The sequence below is a fragment of the Phaseolus vulgaris genome, chromosome 9 (assembly GCF_051622355.1).
Source record: "Phaseolus vulgaris cultivar YP4 chromosome 9, ASM5162235v1, whole genome shotgun sequence".
Lineage (NCBI taxonomy): Eukaryota > Viridiplantae > Streptophyta > Magnoliopsida > Fabales > Fabaceae > Phaseolus > Phaseolus vulgaris.
Genome location: NC_143506.1, coordinates 9,973,318 through 9,994,493, shown reverse-complemented (window position 1 = coordinate 9,994,493; position 21,176 = coordinate 9,973,318). Strand labels below are relative to the sequence as shown.

The 21,176-nt window shown below is 32.4% G+C and overlaps 1 protein-coding gene and 1 non-coding gene across 2 annotated transcripts; both read right to left on the bottom strand.

Annotated features, from left to right (window-relative positions):
- Positions 1-496: 496 nt before the first annotated feature.
- LOC137821640 (uncharacterized) lies at positions 497-8,936 on the bottom strand. Its single transcript, XR_016515879.1, has 7 exons — positions 8,629-8,936; positions 8,357-8,549; positions 7,066-7,152; positions 6,030-6,422; positions 4,273-4,435; positions 1,258-1,622; positions 497-1,161 (listed from the first exon to the last, which is right to left on the bottom strand). It is a non-coding gene; the product is annotated as an uncharacterized LOC137821640 (transcript).
- A 2,251-nt stretch (positions 8,937-11,187) lies between these two features.
- Positions 11,188-20,006, bottom strand: LOC137820056 (NADPH--cytochrome P450 reductase). The gene is made up of 18 exons (XM_068623836.2): positions 18,786-20,006; positions 17,780-17,839; positions 17,505-17,581; positions 17,359-17,416; positions 17,151-17,237; positions 17,040-17,076; positions 16,370-16,439; positions 16,035-16,229; positions 15,860-15,952; positions 14,900-15,125; positions 14,609-14,692; positions 14,360-14,511; positions 14,177-14,273; positions 13,856-14,005; positions 13,114-13,191; positions 12,916-13,038; positions 12,724-12,837; positions 11,188-11,644 (listed from the first exon to the last, which is right to left on the bottom strand). Exons 1-18 carry the CDS (start codon positions 19,080-19,082, stop codon positions 11,564-11,566), a joined length of 2,079 nt encoding a protein of 692 aa, XP_068479937.1. The 5' UTR covers positions 19,083-20,006; the 3' UTR covers positions 11,188-11,563.
- Positions 20,007-21,176: the final 1,170 nt, after the last annotated feature.

Below are 21,176 nucleotides of genomic sequence, written 5' to 3'. Positions count from 1 at the left end.
TATATACTTAAATAGTTTCCACTCAAGTTAATAGTCTGAAGTATTGTTATAGAATATACCTTAAATATTTTAAGGTGACTAAATCTCTATGTATTCTCTAAAAACAATAACTCATGTAGTTTCTTTTACATACTTCTCTTCATTCAAAACTACATATCGTAATTATAATTATTTAAGAAAAATAAACACTTCTTTTGACTAGGTGAATAGGACACTACTGTCAAAAAAAGTTTGTTATGAGTTAGAAAAAATTAAAAACACCCTATCTAAACAAAACCAAACAAAAAACTACTTATGTTCTAGATACAGCTATTTAAAAATATACAAATTCATTTTTTATAATTCTTAATGGAAAAACATTTTATTTCCAATGTAATAGAGCCAGTAATATTTTGCAAATTTTAAAAATTCTAAAAAAATTATAAATTTTATTTAGAAGAATCCGTTTACCATCAATCTCTTGAAAATAAAAGTAAAACAATTAATAAAAATATCATTTAGTAATCATGTAAACTTGCATGTCATCAAAATATATTTACCACTAAACAAATACTTTTTTAAATTACAGTATACTAATGTGCTACAAATTCCTAAATTCATCAAAATTTTAGAATTCAATGTAAAAATAAATAAAAAAACTACTCATTTTCACAAACTAATCACTCAACATCCTCCATCAGTTTTTACCACCTTGGCACTTTGGCTGTCTTCATCTTGTAGGGACAAATTTACATTTTTGTCATTTATGGTTTGATTGTTTGAACTTTCATTAATTGAATGTTTCTTGTCTTCATTAAAAGTTAGGCTTTCCTTGTCAAGTTTGCTATTATCACTAGCATTCTTAACACTTCCTTCGTCTTCGTACACCTCAGCATTTGCTTTGATAGCACTTTTTTCATCTGTTACTGGATTTGCTTTATCTTTCAAACCTGCTTCCCCACTACTAATAGGTTTGATCTTCCCTTGACCTGTATCTAATCTCCCCTTATCTAAATTGTTATTGATCTGGCTTCCAATAGTAACTTTAGGCGGTTCCTTTTGTGTCGTCTCTTTTGGTGTCTCTTTTGGTGCAGAGGTGGGATCAAAAGCTCTAAACTCTTTCGTGGAATTAACACCTTGCTTCCATGTAACTTTATCAGCCAGAGGAGGAACCGGTTTATTCTGTTGAGACAACATAAATAAATAATATGAATAAACTTTTCATTTGTCAAACTATTGCATAATGCAAGAGATTTGCAAGTTATATAATAGATGAACCTTGAGATCAGAAGGCAAATTGGCAGAGATGGATGGTTTTGTCAAAGAACTCACTGCAGGCTTTGCGTCTTCACTGTGTTTTACTGGAGCCATTTTAAACTGTGATACAGTATTTGAAGGAGGATTTGAAGGAGGATCGGTTCGTGTCCCAGATGCAGCTGTAGTAGATTTTAGCACAGGATTTGAAATTATATTACCCTTCGGGACTAGTTTTTCATCTACTAATTTAGGTTTTACATAAGGATCAGAAGATCCCAACAAAGAAGGGTGCTGAGATGACTGTTGAGGTGGTACAAAACTAGTGACAACCTTCTCCACCATATTTCTATTCTGCATTTGATTTTTAACTGATATGGATGTTTTAACTGCAACAATATATAAAAAGAGGTTATTCAAATTGTGTAAATTGAGAAATAATATTGCTAGAACAATAAACTGTAAAGCATTACTAGAAGAAGATTGATCCATCTTACATATAATCTGCAATTAATAAACTTAGTAAAATAGGAAAAACTACTAACGTGATAATGGAAAGGCATAATTTAGACAGTACAAATCTTCTTTGTGATAATGTAACTCTTATTTTAAAATATGCTGAGAATACAATCTTTCCTTAAAAGAGTTTTCTAGAATATTCTCAAAATATTCCTTGCACATTCTAAAAAAAATAAGATGCTAGAATAGGGAAATTTGAGATGCTTAAAGACAAAATATGTTGTTAAAGAAGTAAATTTTAAGAGAAACTAAAATTTCAATGTTATGTTATTTTTCATTCATCGATAGTCAAGATTTTCTTCATCAACATCAACAGTGTTTTTTAGTTGATGCCAAATACTAATCTTTCCATGTTTTGTCATTTCATCTTCTGTTTATTGTTTCTTTTCTTGATGATCTAAACTATCATGGGTCATTTCCATTATTATTCTTGAGTTTCTTGGATTGAACATGTTAGATCTTTCACATCCTATAGGACCTTTTCAACTACTAAATAAAACATCAGCCTCTTTTGGAGAAACCAAGTCTAGAAGTTCCGGCGGTTGTGGTGCGGCTTCTAGTACCCGAAACATTTTCTACTCCCCATCGTTCCACCCGTTGGATTGGTTTCCTTCTCAATCTTCAGTTCCATTTTCTTACCTAAATCTGAGTTTGCTTTTCCATCTGCAACCCAAAAGGTGGTCGTCACAATGGCAACCTGCATATTTCCCTCTGTTTTCCTTTCATATTGCTTCTCCATCTGGCTATTGGCCTATCAGTTTCTTCCTCCCTATTCTTTCTCTGCATATTCACAACACTTCTAACCAGATTGATAGAAAATTTTGTTCTTGCCATTATCAAAAGGGAGGTTGTTCTCTGTCTCTTTTGTTTCCTTGATGTTTTTTCTCCACCACCTGATTCTGATTCATGATGTCTAGATTTGTTTCTGTTTCTGGTTTAAGGGATGTTTTACCCAGCATGATGTTCCTTGCTTTCTGCCTCCATATCAACTACAGGACTTCTCCGAATCCTCTTAGCAACCCCAAAACAACCCATCAGACTCAGAGTCATCTCTGCCACCATGATTCTTGACCCTCAGAACTTCATTTTTGCTTCTAATGTTCAGATTTTTTATCCAGAATGCCAATGGGTTGTTTTGATGGGTTTATAGTTTCTCCTAATTCTTCTAACTTTCTTATATTCTTTTCTTGTTAGTTCGTATGACAAGACTATCTCTATTTCAACCTTCCCATTTATTTATAGACAATCTGCCTTAATTCCTCTCTATCTCAGCCCAACAAACTAACTTATATAAAAAACTAACTTCCTAAATCTCTCAGCAATACTATCAATTAAAACGTATTAACGGACCTAACAAACATTAATACTGTTAATACATTTTAATTGATAGTATTGAGATATAGTAGAAGGAAGATAACATTGATGGCATAGAGAAATTATATTTATAAACATGAAAAGCTTGTGAAGACCAGTAAAAGTAAAATAAAATTATAAAAGGCAAGACACATATATCTATTAAATTGGTGACTTTGTACCCCAACAAAGTTATATTCAAGCTATTTGGTTATCCCACTCCTGGCATGAAATGTAAGAAGTCCAGCAACTCATTCAATGTTACTCCAAATTTGTGCTTTTATATTACAAGAATGCTTCGTTGTATTAAATATTGCAAGTATAGATAATCTAAAAATAGTCAGCTTTTTTTTGTGGGGGATGTGACACAAGCAATATATTGATTAAGTTCATGGTCTTTAAGGTTAAAACAAAACATTTGCATCTTACCATGCATAAAAAAGATCATGAACATTTCAAATCACACTGGTAAATAATATCAATAAGCACAGTACACAACATGAAACAGGGGAATATAACCAGTCTCACGGAAAGAGCGTCATCCAAAAATAAATTTGAGAATCACCTAAAATAAATTTGAAAATCACCTAAAATAAATTTGAAAATCACCTAAAATTGATTTGAGAATCATATCCTTAAATTGATTTGAGAATCATCCTTAAATTGATTTGAGAATTGTGGAACTTTGAGACTCAGTTCAGGATTTACAATTTGTTTGGAACCAATGATTTAGGAGAGGAAGAACTGGGTTGGAAACAACACTTCCCAAGAAAATGTGGTCGCATTTGGGAACAGTGAAGAGATGAAGAAAAATGCTGTGCAGATAACAAAGAAATTGAGCTTCATTTTACAAAGAAAAAGATGAGAGGGGAGAGTTTGAGTAATGACCAAAATACCATAAAAATGTGATCTGACATGAGTATAGTTTCTTTTCTTTCTTCTTTCTTTTCTATCCAACCAAATAAGGGGAGAAAGAGAAGTTTTTTTTTCTTTCTTCTTATTCTCTTAACCCAAACAACCTGAAATACTGACCCACTTTTTCTCTTCTCTCTTAATTCTTTCCTCCCTACTTCTCACATTCAAACAAATGGATGACAAAAATAGGAGGTAAATTAATTAATATGCAGATAAATTAAAATAAAACAGAAAAAGGTCCAGAAAAATTACCAGGATCCGACACTCCAGGAGCAGTTAACTTTTTGAATGGCATATCAAGGGCTAAAGATAAAGAGTGTCGGGTTGCCAGCTGTTCAGCAGTAGTATATTGTGTGCTGGTTGATATGGTTCCAGAATTGACAGTCCCATCTTTCTTTCGTAAAATGCTCCACCTCTGCAAACATTTGTGGATAACCCATGAGAATTAAAAAAAAATAAAAAGTAAATAACAAAAAGGTTAAAATGGTACGATGCTTAAATCACATGAATATTCAAAAAGATACAAAGTAAAATGGTCCATTTCTGCAAGTTTTAGGATATGCTGATATGTAGAATATAAAATAAATAACAGTAAAGGTGAAATGGACTGTATCAGTTATCAAACGACATTAATATTCACAAAGATACACAGATTCATCCTTTATAACTAAAAATATCACAAATGAGAAGTTCTTGAAAGAGCTCGACATGAAAAAATTCATTGATGAGATTTGAACCTAGGAAAGCTGGGTGATAACCAGACATGTTACCTGACTAGAGGACAACCAAGAAAAATAGACTCAGTGTCAGTATTAAAATTAAACATAACTGACGACTTATGTTTTTCCTTTACCATTTTAGAAACTAGAATCAAGGGAGCAAGGGATGACACACATAACACACAATGCAAAGTTGTACACCTAAACGAGACCGTTTTCAACAGGCCCAACTTCAACAGCTGCATAATCAAGCACAACTATCCTATCGTGATAATAAAATTGCAGGGTATAAATCGGCTATGGTAGATAAGGGTATCAGATTTCAACTAACTAAAGACCATTCTTTGCATCCACAGATCAAGCAGTCAATATATCAATGGGATAACAAAGATTATGGCCTCCTATCAATAGTTAACTTCAAATAATAATTGTCACCATTACTTAACTTGTTAATTCTTAGAATTTGGAATTAAAGTCTAACTCAATCCTACAAAACCAATTTGTAAGATAAGAATTGTCAACACTAGTAAGGGTGTGGGATCTCAACACATTACCTCACATCCAAGATTGGACATCTAGACCATGGAAATATGCAAGTGCTCCAATAACAACAACCCCTATGCTGAGAATTGACATCTATTTTGTGCACAAATATGGGTGACCCATTAACAGATTTAAGACAGACTTTGAAACTAAATTAGAACTTAAGCTTAGGACTTAATCCCACAAAACTAACTAATAATGTGAGGACTGCCTAAGCCATGACAGCAATGAACATATATGATATACCTCCAATCGATGTGAAATCTCAACATATCCCTCGAACCCAAAACTGCAGCATAGATAAATTTGGTTGGTCCAATAACAAATCTAAGATAGGTTTAATGCAATATTAAAATTTGGGATTAAAACTTAGCTCCTCAAAACTGGCTTGCAATGTGAGAATTACCCAAGCCTTATAAGGACAATATTGACTATATTTATGGTCGATGTGGGATCTCAACTAATTAATGTAAAAAAAATTAATAAATATTCATGGTTTAATAAATTGATTATTTTAAAATAGTCCAGAATAGAGGATGAACTTTTAATGAACTCATCACATAACAAGCACGAGACTAAACCCCCCAAAATCCCAAGAATCTAACAATAGTTTTAAGTTGTTAATTTTGGATTTTACGAAAAAGACCAGTTTCAAATGTGATGATGTCATTTATGAACTACCAATGAAATATTCACACAATTACTAAGAAAACTGGTTTTATATTTTTTTTATGATTTGAAAACCACCTGTGCTAACTGTGTGGGACTTCTCTTAATAGGAAAGTTGTCTCCTTTTGCCATGGTTGCCCAATTCCCTTCGCCCCATCTCTGAACAGCAGCTCGTAGTTGTATGTCCTCTTCCTCTGACCATGTTTTTCGTTTTCTTTTGGAGGCTAGATTACCACCAACTAATCCCTTAGATTCTATACCATCTGTTGATGGTGCAGGGTGTGTTGGCAATGTTTGTCTCTGAACAGTGACTGGAAAAACAATGTTTGTCCCTTGCATCAAATTAGAGGGTTGTGAACTTTCAATAAGAGTTCTAGATGAATGGCAAACTGGAATATTTATAGTCAATGGAGCCTCGATTGTTGAGCTACTAGGCGCAGATTCACTTAGTGTGCGAGAAGCAATCATTACCTGATGAATAAACAATTCCCAAAAACAGGCCGTTCAAAATTGAATATAAAGAAATATCACAATTGAAAATTTAACCAATGAAACTGTAAAGAGAACCCAATTATTCCTCACTACATGGTATTGTCTACATAGATCAATCAACATCATTGAATTCTACCAAATATCAAATTTTCAATTTAAAGGTTTTTTTATTGGTTCCTTCTAAGTTCTAATACATTTTTAGGTCTTCCCCTATCAATTTTTAATCAAAAATTCTTTAACTAGTTATAGTTTTCTCAATGAAAACTCCACTGGTCTTCAAACATGAACTAACCACCTTTGGCAAGTTTCTATCATCTTCTTTATAGGTGCTACATCAACTTCCTCTCATATACATTCAATTCCTAATCCAATGCTTTTTTTGTATATTCATTCTCACTTTATCACACCTATTTGTTGCTCTTGCTGGCACTTTACTGCCTACCATTCACAAACATACAACATTATTATTCTTATAGTTAGTTGTCGAGTAAAGCCAAGCTAACTTATTAATCTGATAAAATTACTTTTGTTACTCTAAGTAGAAATCTAACAAACAATAATTATACAACTATCTATAAGATATTGAGATAGAATGTGTGATAACTAGAGCAAGCACATTTACCTTCACACATGCAGCCGCCTCTGATGCAGATTCCCCACTTACAGGAGGTAATGCTTCTAGCTCGCACTCTAAGTCACTGTCATCATCCTGGAATTAAGACTCCAAATAAGTATGAACATATCTAATAATCCAAATATCTAAGCAGAAAAATCCAGTGAAAAATGATAATACAGCATGTTGTGAAAAACTAATCTGAGATAGAAATTTGAATAGTAAAGGATACTCAACTGCTATAATCATTAGTTGAGTGACTATTTACTCATTATCACTCATCTGATTAAATGTTTGTCAATTTGACCAAAAAAGGAACTAACGGTAATATTTATGAATTGAAATTAAGCCAGTACCTTCTACCTTGATTTTCATGTATTCTAATATTGGCTATATGTATTTGGACACACGTCTATAAGACCAAACATAGGAGACGGTATAAAACTTGGTTGCGTTCAGGACTTCAAAATCATGTACACAATGATCTTGCCTTGCATATTATGAACTAACCAAAATTCATTCTTCCTTATTTAGCACCAAATAGAATTATCAGACTGCCAAAGTAACCATTAAACAGTCATAAGGAATTTCGATGCTGACACATGACCGAAAACCCTTTTGAAATATTCAAATGAAATGACTAGTAAATTTGCCATGAATAAAAGCATAAAATTGTACTAAGATGGATATACATAGCACTGTTTGGGAAAATAGCTTGATTAAGGGCTTATTAAATAGAGACACATTTGAATAAACAAAGAAGACAAAATGAAATAAGTTTTTTCCCAGGTTAAAATTAACTTATGCATATGTTAATATGTAACGGGAAGAATATTCATTCAATTTACATTCTTATTTTCTTCTTTTCAAAGGGTTCCTAAATATTTATCATGTATGCACTTACGTATAAGTTGTTTCTATACTTAAAAGAGGGAGCACAGGTAAACTGTTTTAATACAAGCTATAGCCATTTTCAAGAGTTATCATGGACATTTCATAAGCTCTACCAAAAGCCTATCTGGTAAGGCTTTTTTTTCACTTAGGGTTTGACAGACACAAATAGGTGAACATCCCAACCAGTTTGAGTCGAACTCAGGCACTTTGGTTAAACCACGTGAGTCTCTCGCCACTCGCCACTCGCCAATCATATCAACCCAAGTTGGTCTATGTAGTAAGATAAGTTCAAAGAAGTTGTGAACTAAGTTCTTTCCAACGTACCCTAAAACTAATTTGAAAAAATATATTTTACCTAACAACAAATTAGAATAACAAAGAAATTTTTCAGAAAAATTATACTGACCAAAGGTTCAGCCCCAACTTCAAAATCTTCCGGCAAAGAATGCCGATAGGCCAAATGCCGCCACAGCATTTGATATTCCCTAACATTAGAAATCCCAGTCGCACTTTTCTTCACCAACTCGTTCCAATCAATCTTTGGCTTAGCGTAATGCGCAACTTCTTGAAGCAAGATGAACACCGTAGTTGGGTCGTACCTGCTCAAAATCCCAAATCGTTTGAAGTCTCTGAAGTCACAACACAAAATTATAAACAAAAATAAAAATAAATAAATACCTCTGCATCAGCGCCACAGCATCTTTTTCCGTATAAGACACTTTGTTCTTCTTCTCTGACATTGCCGTCTCTTAGTCGAAGCAGAAAAGAGAAGAGAGAAAAATAATTGATCCCTAGCAACAGATAGATAAAACAGAAGGGAATTGCAGAGAGATTAACGGAAGAAGAAGAAGTGTGTGGGAGAAGAATGGAGATTGAGAAACTGTGTCGACTGATTGATTACTTATAGAGATTATTCCCTTCTTGACTGGAATCATGGGGACAGATAATAAGAAATTAAGAGGTGGAATACAAGACAAAACACCAATACAAAATCATTGGTTGTTACTTTATTTATGGAAGAATATTAGCAAGTGTTTATTTGAAAATAAAAAAGCTTCAAATCTTATTTATTAGCGATATTCTTTGACGAAAAATTATTACTTCCCAAGATGTCTGAATGCTTAATTGAGATGATATAGGAAAAACAAAATTAATCTTATTCTTATTCATTAATAATAATTATATAAAAGTATGTATAAAATAACAGACTAAGATGGGAATTCATAAAAAAATATTATTTCATTAAAAATGTTATCTACTACTCTTTAATAAGATTATTAAGTTGTTGATAAGTATTTATTAAGATTCATTTTGATCTTTAATATTTAAAAATAACAATTTTGGTTTTATGTATTTTAGATTAAATGAAAACAGTCCTTTCACAATTGTTACTGTATTTCAATTTTTGAACTTTTTAAATACTTACTCAATAAAAATTTATGCATAAAATTGTATACATTATTCTTCGTGTGAATGTTCTGACTCTGGTTTGAAAATACGTTTCAAAGTTTCTATATAAACAAATCTAGTAAAACAAGTTTCGCATTGAATTAGCTAAATATATTTATCTAAATTTTAAAAAAATGAATAAAACTAGATTTAAAAGATGAAAAGCAAAATTACTTTAAAAAATTAAAAGAAAGTTTTATTCTTTAATAAATATAAATTATCATTGAAATCTTAACACAAAAAATGTAAATTTTATATAAATATATATAAATTGTTAAGGTTAAAAAATATGTGTAATTTTTAAATGTCCACGTGACTATTAAATTTTTTTAGTTTCAGTTATATATATATATATATATATTTAAAAAAAAATTGCAAAAATTAACTGACATTACTTAATATGTCCAAAAATGAAAACATTCTTTCTTTATTTGGCATGTGTCGCATTTTTTAATTAGTCAAATATATTTATATAAATTTGAAAAATGAATAGAAGTAGATTTTTGAAAAATTAAAACCAAAATTAATTTTAAAATTAAAATGAAAAATAAAAGAATGTTTATTCTTTAATAAATATAGATTATCATTGAAATCTTAACACGAAAAATGGAAATTTTATATAAATATCTATAATGTTAAGATTAAAAAATATATGCAATTTTAAAATGTCAACGAGACTATTGATTTTTTTAAAATTTTAGTTATATATATATATATATATCATGATGTATGTATATAACTCTATTTTCATATCTATAGTTTTAATGTTTTCAATAATAAAATCCCACATTAAAATCACAAAAATTAGTAAAGTGAATTGATAACTATTAATTTAAAGTATTTATCTTTCTGTTTTTGTCATTAAATTAATCTAACAATTTGTATTTATAATTTTTGGTTTCACACAAATAAACTAGTTTTCCAATAATAAATTAGCTATTTTAGGATATAATATATATATATATATAAACAATATTTATATATATATATATAATTTAAATCATGAGGAAATACATAGGTCTAATAAATAATTTAATTAAGAAAAGTCAAAACAAGAAGTAAATCTCTTAAATTTTCAAAATAAATCTAACTTTTAATTACTTTTGATATATATAAGTTAGGAGTAAATCTAAGTTTTATAATTCAAGGGATTGAATGGTATAACCCATTAATTTTACGTTATCATTGAATTACAAATCCTACTATAATATTATTATAATAAGCTAATTAACTCTTATAACAATTACTTAAAAGTTATACAAAAGCAATTCATATTTGATTGATAATATATTTTTTATCTACACTTGTTTAAAAATTTGAACAGACTTATAATTGGCACTCATAAAGGAAATTGCATGACATAAGTAATTTCGAATCTAGGTCAAATTTGTCAAAAGAAAAACAACTCATCAGAAAAATGTTAGAGTTTTAAGGATATTAATTGAGAAATTAAAAGTGTAACCTAATTTTAAAACCAATTGTTTTTATTTATATGCACAAATTACATGGATCTCGTACTCACGTCAAATATTGTTAGTTTCTATCAACCCTTGTATTAAAAAAACTTAAACGTTTATTGAGAGTTCCAGACCTCGTTTTTGAAATTCTATTACTAAGATGTTCAGGTGGTTATGATTTCCCCAGTAAGTGTGAACCAATGATTTCCCCAACACCCAGCGAAACTATAACATTTTTAAAACATTATGCTCCATAAGATCAAGATTTTGATAACACATTAAAACTTTTTAAATAAATTGTGTTCAACACAAGAACATATTATTCTCAGTATTAAAAAACATGTTTCATTGATAAAAAATAATTATTCGTTACCAATTTCTACACTTAATGATGATACATAATCATCAACTGCAACCTCTATGTGTTGACCGATTTCTGGAACTAACCATCAGAGTCCCTCTATAATTAATCCTAGTTTAGAGGGATCCAACCTATCATAAGATAATATAAAGACAACAGAAAACAAAAGAAAAAGGCAAATGTCCAGAAAAACATTTCTTCTCAAGGAAACCTGATTAGCCTCCACTGTCGGTTCCTAAATTTCCGTAAAGGCAGCTACTAATCTCAAAAATATCCTTCAGCCAAACTTGAATTTAGCATACCAAAGAGCAAGGATACCACAATCCAAGCAGAAGAACTAGAAAAATCACCATACATCTCTAAGGTAACGTCCATCCATCTGGAGTTTTTTCACTATAGCTTCAGCTTTTGTTGAGTCCACGTTTTCCTATAATTCAATGCAGAAACAAAGTTTTTAAGACAGTTGCATTCCATAGGTATGGAGTTTATATGCTAGTGAAAACAAAAAATATCAGAAGAACTATAGCATTGTTAAATAAAAGATCTGCAAAAAAAATTAAAACGAAATAATTGAGATGAAAATTTACATTGACGAGTCCCTTCATACACTAAAAACACAACATAAGTCTAGACAGAGCATAAGTCTAGACAGAGCATAACCAAGTATGACAGAATCAGCATGTGAGTATGGCTCTCTCACCCACTTAAAAGTTGTGAAAGGTAAAGTCAAGTCTAAAAAGAGGAAAGAAGAAAGAACTAATGATATCCACACATTCATAAGGTTAGAATGAACTTGATAATGTTTTTTCCAGATTAATTTTTAAAACCCTTCCTGGTTGGAAGAGAGAATTCCTCCAAATGGCACCGAAAAACAAAATTGACGCATTAAGTAGTGGAGCCAACCGGCTTTTAAAGAAGCTAAACAATATTTTTTTCCAAATAACCTTTGTAAAATATATTAGCAACCTTACTATTTATTTGTCAACCAATTTCTTCGATAATATTGTACACAAAAAATAGTCCATAATTTTATCTCTATCATTGGATGGTAAGGAAAACTTACTATAATTTTTTTAATCACATCCTCACAAAAACAAGAATGTTCAAATTTCCCACATTTGAAGTACTAAACACCCCAGCAATACAATAATAAACCCAATAGAACAGAACAAAAAAATACTAAGTCAAATGATGAAGAATTTTCACCTAATGGCTCCATTGAAAAATTCAAACGCTAATTTGGTACCGAATTTTTCAACAATCAAACCAAATTCTGTGTTTGGATTCCAAAAACAAAAATGGCTTAAAAATCAGTCACAGCTCTCCTATCACATAGATATATTATTATACTCACTGCTTAGCAATCTTATTATTAGCATCTGTTCCTGGTGAAGAGACAAGCAGAAAAGCTTCTTTTATTTTCTCATACTTAAGTTGGTGAAATTCTTCAAAAATCAATACTTAAGTATTATGTAAAAGGGAGGGATGATGAAAGACAATCAGCACCTGCTGCTGGACAATGGAATGAAGAGTTCGATGAACATCTCTGGCCATACACTTGGCATCACCACAGACGTAAAGATAACCTCCTTGAGAAATCAAACTCCACACGTGCGCAGCCTGCACATATAAAAATTAATGCAGGAAAGAATTTGTCCAGTTACATTTGATACCTACTAAGCCACTATTCGCACTTACTTGGTCCATTATCTTGTGCTGAACATATTCCTTTTCAGGCCCCTCTCTAGAGAATGCAACTATCAATTCTGAAAGAGAACCTTGTTCCACAAAATTCTTTAGCTCATCCTCATAAATGAAATCCTATACAAACAATATAATTGGCAAATCAGAAATTGCTCTGAAAATCCATTTAAAAACACAGAGAAATTAATTTACCATTTGACGATTTCTACATCCAAAGAAGAGCAATGCAGGGCCAAGTTGAACACCATCCTCTATGAGGGCGTATCTTTCCTGGCAAACCAAAGATGAAAAATTTAGAAGTAGATTCCTATAATAATTCAGCCTCACCTGAACTTTCATTTATGAAATGGATTGGACAACAATTTTGAAATTTTTGGTTTAGGGTAAACTGGGTTTTTACAACAAACTAGTATACCTGTTTGCCAATGATGTGAAATTCATGTTTTAAAAAAATCCTTAAAAGATACAGCTTATAAAAGCACTATGAAAAAAACAAACAATTTGGATTTGGAAAAAACAATCTGCTTCCACTTTTGTTTCATACCACAATCAGAACTTTCTTCCCCCTTGTTAAGAGAAGATTTTCACCTTCAGGTGTGACTTGAAAGTAATTTAGCCATGCATCTTCAGAAACTAAACTAGTTTTATATTTTAGTGCTTAAGATCGCTTTAGTTAATTCCACAACACAGCAAACATGCTAAAAAGACAGCAAAGTGGAGCTTTCCAGTCGTAACAAAATAAAGAATAAGGTGCTTTGATTTTAGTTCATAATCATAGTTGATTAGTACATAATTACTTATTTTATACCTATATTTCTTTTTATATTCAACGGCTCAACCACCACCCCTTCTTTATTATATATAATTGTTTTCTAGCAAGCTTACTTTTTATGAGAATTGTAAAAATACACACATCCATAACATATTCACATACCTGTAAAAATCCCCTGAAAGGTGCAAGACCAGTACCAGGTCCAACCATAATAATAGGAATTGAATGATCAACTGGTAGCTTGAAATTTGATGGCCTAATAAAAACAGGAGCCCAGCTACAGTCGTGACTTTTTTCTAAGGGAATAGCATTCTGATAATTCATAAGAGATTTAAGTTAGAAACAACATGAAAAAATTAGGTACTGCACCCTCGGGCAAGAAATTAGAATCACAAACACGACTAGTTGAGAGCACAGAGTCCAAGATGTTAAAAAAGAGGACCACGTGATTGCATGAGAAGTGTATCAACTGCATATCGGTACCTTCATCCAAGTTGAACATACACCTCTGTGAATTCTACCAGTGGGAGTTGGACCATACACCAAAGCACAAGTTACATGTACCCTTTCAGGAGCAAACCTGAACAATCAAGTAAGACAATATTATTTGTTTGCCAATTATCTTATAAGGGTTCATTGATACTTTAAATAAGATAAGATAACTACCTAGGAGAGGATGAAATAGAATAATAACGAGGCTGTAAACGTGGGGCTATTGCAGCAAAAAACACACCAAGAGGAGGTTTTGCTGATGGAAACTCAGCCATCACCTCAAGGAGACTCCTCTGGCTAGCAACCACCCATTTGGAGTACTCATCCTGGAAAAAAAATTGAAAATCATCAGAAGAGAAAAGGAAAAAAAGAAAATTTCTGTTTGTAAACAAAAGGACAGAAACAGCACTGCAAAAAATTTACCTTCCCCTGAGGAGATGAAAGGAACTTTAATCTTTCTGCTTGGCTAGGTTCAGAGGCATGAGCAGCTAATGCACCTAAGGCAGCCTGAAAGATAAGCACATGTAATTATTTCTTTATTTTCATCTATATAAAACAAGCGCAAATCCCTATTGAATCACACTCTTATGAGCAGTAAAACCAAACAAGTACAACTCCCTATTGAATCACACATATAGGCAGTAAACCAAACAAGTACAAGGTACAAAAATAAAAAGAAATGGTAAGTACATGAAGTGAAGAAAATATTTAAACCTTTCGAGGCGGGTTCAAGAGATCAGCATATCGAGCTAATGCAGTTCGCAGTGAGCAAGGGCCAGGGAAAGGAGGTAGGAGAGAACCACCTAGGGAAGTGCCATCATCCTTATCTGTGTGAAGAGAAAACAATAGATCTAAATTCTGACCCAACAACTTCCCAGTTTCTTCAACAGTTTCATTGCAGTTCTCAGCATAAACACCCACATGGTCTCCAGTTTCATATCTGGGAAATATCAGGCAAAAGCCATCAACAGATTAATTGATTACTATCAGATAATTGGAACAGAATGTTCAAGTTGCCGTCTACTTAAGCATGAGAAAACCTCAATCCATGAAGAGAAATGTTGAGAACACACTTTCTAACAAATTCTTCACTATTGGATGAAATTTCTTAGAAATTACAAAATTGTGTGATTTTCAACAAATTTTTAAAAAATGAGACTTTTGAGAGGAGTATACTAGAGATTCTATTGCTGGCACTCATCCATAAATAACTGTTAATAACTCTGCCAATCTTTATGAGAAACTTCATGCATTTCACATCAGACATATTTGCACCGATCAAAATCATTAACAACAATTTCATCAGGAAATCTCACCCTCAATTTCACAGTCTTCCCGGTTTGGGGAAGAGTGGGGGAAATTGGATATCTGACAAGTTTTATTACTTTATATCTCTATTTACCTGTAAAAAAACATTTTATATCTCCTAAGAATTACAAAAGAGTACAAAACCTTATACCAAAACTCAATAACACTATATATTCCACCAGGAATCTGTTATTGAATAATAATTAGATAAAAGTTTAAAAATCTAAAAAAATATTTACTAGCATAATGTGTTTGAAGTCAATACAAAACAAAATAATTATAATTGACCAATGCAATTGTTCTACGCTTTCTTGTTTACCAAGAAAAAATGATACGGCTAATCGTCAGGAAGTATATCTAACTTACATTATGCCCGTCCCTGATATATCAAATTCCAAATGTATGCAAGAACGGTCAGACTCAGGTTTGTGAAGCTCCTTTTGTACAGCAACATTCACCCTTCAAGAAGTGAAACAATAGGTTTGTTTAATAGTCTGAACTACTAAAAAAAAACATAATCGGTATAAACAATTCCAAGCACCTGCAAGGATGATGAATATCAAACACAGCATTCCCATTTGCCATGGTTGACTGATTATCATAGGTTGATGTTACAGTGGGGTCATGAATCACTACTCGGTATTCAAGAATAGCAGCTGTATAGGGGGTAGAGACAGGATTAGCATCATCCTCATCTCTGAGCAACTGATCCAACTCCGGCCACAAACTTTCTTTCCTGTAAACCCAAGGACAACTCATGGTGTTTGAAATGCCCAAAAAGTAGTAGACACCTTTTCACAATTTTATGGGTAGCAACAATATAATTAATAGCTAGATAGCAGTACTGAAAGGAATCAGAGGACTGACTATCTTTACCAGGCAGAAAAATCATCTTCAATGGATTGATCATCATCACCTAATCCAAGTGTAACAAGACGCTTTGCACCTGCAGCAAACACAACTAAGTAAGAAGATATCTATTGAAAGCCAATAACTACTTTAAATTCTAAAGTCTAATATACAAACTTCAGAACTTTATTAGAACATGGTTTTATTAATATACATCTCACTTCAAAAGACTAATACAAATCCGCATAAATATAAAACTTAATAAGACTGTTTTCCTAAATTTTAAACAAATTACAATCATGTAATATAATTCCACCAGTGTAGGCAGGAGTTTATGTTACATATATCTAGAATCAAGAAATTGTAATAAGATTGCCTAATAAATGACTTATAGTACTTTCTGAAAGTTTGATTCAAACATTATACACCCATTAGACTTTTTGAAAGGCTTATCAAATACATTGAATCTATCCATGTAAGGCACCATTCCATTAAGCAAACAGAACAAGAAAGTAGCACTAGTAGATTAACTTTGCAGCTACAAGGACAAAATTAAATGAAACAGAAAAAAAAAACACAAATGAAAAAGTTGTATCAGGCTACTCAGCTTTGATAAACAACAATGATTCTATGCAATCGTAACAAAACAGAGAAACTATTTAATACTTTTGAAAATACAGGAGATAGAATTACACACCTTGTTCAGTAAGCGCTTCATCCACAACTTTACCTATCTGTATCAAAAGAATAGCATAAGAATCAAATGATGATTTTTTTGTTAAATAAAAAAAAAATCATCTGATTTTACCTTATTAAAATGTTCGTATTGTCTGTTACCTAGGCCAAAAACTCCATATGCAAGTTTTTGAAGCCATGTTCCCCTCTCATCTATCCCCTAAAATTAATGTTCAATGAAACTTAGAATCATTTTAAGTAAACCATATGAATAAGGAAAAAGAAAGGATAGAGCCAGGCCTAAGATGTAGGATTTATTTAAAAGTGATGTAACTACAAACCTCAGTAAACCATTTGTAGAATCTTGCAGCATTGTCTGTTGGTTCTCCATCTCCATAACTGTCATGTCAAGTCAAAATGCATCATATTCACCCCACATTTCAATAAATAAATACATTTCAACCATTTTTATGCACATAAATCTTACGTTGCCAGCATGAAAAATGCAAGAGTCTCTTTCTTCAGCTTCTCCTCATATTGATCATCATCTGGTGCATAGTCATCCTAGTTCAAATTAAACATACATCAGACAGTAGCCAAACTTATTTTTAAAATTGAAATTCTTGACTTCCTGTACAATTTTACCAAAAGTTTTCTAGAATTCTGCTAGTAAAAAATCAAACTTTTAAAATAAGATGTTTGACCCACATAACTATAACCAAAATATAGGCATTGCCAAAATTTCATTTCAATCCGACATACCAGGTCAATAACTTTGACAGCGGCTTTTTCATACCTTGCCTTGATCTCCTCTGCCAACGCCTGCAATTAAAAATAAATATAAAAAACACGGGAATCATACAAAAACTGGCACATAACTTCCTTCAGATTTAAAGCTAGGGTTGTTCCAGGGGTAACCATTTCAGGCATTACAGAAAAGGGGAAGTTAGCATCATCTCTGCACAAAGTATGTGCAAAAGCTCTAACCATTTCCAAGCTAAATTTAGAATACTCAAAATAAGCCAGCTATGAAGACATGTTGTTACAGTTATAGGGACAGCTAGCCAAGAAAGAGGCACGAAACTTCAGGATTTGCTTCACCCAAGAGAGGCGTTAACAAAATAGGAGGAAAAAGAAAAAACAGTGTTTGACTATTTTCAACTAATTTGCCATACTAATTACTACCCAGGCACAAAATTCTTAGTAAAAGCAAAATACTAAAGTTTTCTATTTACAAAACCCTAAAACATCAACTGCAAACAGTCACAGTACTGACGCTTTGAAAGCTTTTGACAACTTCACCCTATCCAACGTCACCGTAATTGCGGCACGATTTAGGGTTTTCCACAGGTATCAATAAATAGAAAGGCACGCAATGCAGAGAGAGGCACGCCTTTTAATTATCACGGCGAACTATTTTCAAAATGACACTAACATGCAACAAGAACAAGACATCATTCCTCGCTCCTCGGCGTTTTCAATAACAAAATGAACACAATCACATCAAAAGAAAATCAAGCCGAACAATCTGCTCCGCCATAAATATCATCATTATCATAACCTAGTATTAACCAAGTCATTGCACAAGTCAAAACTAACTTATCTACTCCATTCACCAAACTCAAATTCGCAGTACGAGGAAATCATGTTTATATTGTACACGAATAATATTCTTCTTCTATTATAAAGATCCAGAACATTCGATTCAATTCGACTCGATCCGGCAGTTTGAAAGAAAAAAGCAAAGCAAAGAAAAGAGAAATATAACCTTAGCAAAGCCTTCAGCAGTACCGGTCTGAGTGCCGAAGAAAACGGTGACCTTAGTCTTGCCGGCGCCAACGTCAACTTCGTCGTCCTCCTCCTCCATCAGTAAATCCTTCGGCACAATCACCGGCTTCACCTCCTTGCTCCGATCCGAAGATTTCTTCCACAAAAACACGATAAGACCGATTACGACCGCGGCGGAGGTGGTAGCGATGAGAAGCAGCGAATCCGAAACGGAATCTCCGAGCGAAACGCCAAGGAGCGACTCAACGGTGCGCACCAAATCGGAATTGGAAGCCATCGAGTCCACAACTCAGTCAAATTCGGAGTACGGTGCGGGAGGTGAAGGAGACAGTGACGAGTGCCTGCGTGATCGCGTGAGAGCTAAACCAGCGACGAGAGGTAGTTGCAGGGAATGACTCAATGAGAGACAGAGAGAGAGAGAGATGAAGGGTGCAGTGGTGAGAAGAAGAGAGACCCGCGAGAACTAAACCAGAAACCTTGGGCCACTTTCCATCGATGTCAATGGGTTTACTTTGCGGTTTGTGGGAATGTGCAACTTTGCCAAACGATAACAAGAATTAAAGCGCGAGATATCGCCGGGCTCGCGTTGACAATACCCCGAAAAGCTTGCTTTGTGTTTCTTTTAACCTCTCCTGCTTCCCTCTTTGCTTTTACTATTACTTTATCTTTTAATCATCTCGCGAGAAAATAAACCAACAACACAAAATAGTACAAATGAAATATACAATTATTTTTGCATAATTTATATCGCACTTTTCTTGCTTTTACGATTATTACATGATTTTAATATATGCACGTCAATTAATTATTTCGTTCTAATAATTTTTTACACTTCGAAATTTTATGTTTTAGTACTTGTAGAGGTAAGTTTTTATATATATATTTTAGTTAATGTCATTACTTTTCTAACCGGATAAAATTGTCCTAGAATAACATATAAAAACTAAAATGAAAATGTTGATACCATGCATCCACCATTCATATGTTCCTTCCCTCTGTTGTTCTCACCACCCAATAGCCTAATTGACGCTTCCCTCGCTGTCAGCTTCCACGCCTTTCAATCCTACCTCACTGACACCCTTGTCTTGGGCATTAAACCAAACACCTTCAACGTCTGGCTCATTTCTCAACGACAGAATACCCAAGTTTGAATGTTGTATCAACATCATTTCTTCAGAATCTTTGTGAGGGATCTTACTACAAAAGGGTCACATGATTCCCTCCAAATAAGGTTTTAAGGGTGAATTTGTACTTTTAGCAAATAAAGTTTTATCACCAAACACCACATAGTTAGCTACTCCATTCGATAAACACTCATTCATAACTCTTCACGCTGTAAAAACAAATTCTACGCTTTTATTATTTAAAATGTTTTACTTACAAAAAGGTCCGAAAGTTATAGATACTTTCTTAAGTTATTTGAACTATTGTTGATTTTAGTTCGATAAGTCCTGTGATTTTCAATCGTGTTTTACATGTAAATGATACTTTAATCTTTAAATTATTATTTTATTTAAGATGGTTAGGTGTAATAAATATTATTTAATATTTTTCTCGATTAGTGTGATAAACATTTAAAATTGAACTAGATTAAGATAAGTTTCTGGATTAATTTTTTAATTTTAAAAGAATTTCAATCATGATTAAATTAATTATTTTATATTAAAGGATATATAAGAGAACTAAATTCGAGGAATGTTCGATAAGGGATCTTGACCGAGACACGGATACATATATTTATGCCATTTTATACATCTTTTCACTCTCTCTTTGACCAAATAACTTTTAAAACATTTTTCTTATTTTTTTACTCTTGTAAAATTTCCTTCCTATTTCAAAAAATATCTCCATATCATAATAATTAATATCTCATGAAAAAGAATATTACAGTTTCTTTGAATGGCTTGAATATTAATGGTTCCAAAGTCTTTTTTCCAGTTTCTTGTTCACCTAAAAAAGTGTTAGGCGTCAACGGAAGTAATTAGTGTCTGGCAAATGAAGGTCACGAATTTGGTGACGATTGAGTAGTGTCTTAAAACACGGTTTATGCACCAAACTCCGAACCACAACATTTAATTCGAATTCATGTGCATTGGTAATACATAAAATGTCAGTCAAAATGAAGACTTTCAGAAATTCTAACCTTCTTGGGAACGTGTCAAAGGAACCCATTATGGGTCGCCCTTGTAGTTCGTAAGATACTAATAGTGCGACAATTTATTTTTGCACCCATTTTTTCTTATAAACCCTATAATCGCTATTTTGTTTTCAGCTTAAAGTTCTTTTTAGATTATATAATCTGAATATTTCTTAAATTGTGAAACTCAAAACTTAAAAGGTATATTAAATCTGAAAATTTCTTAAATTTTGA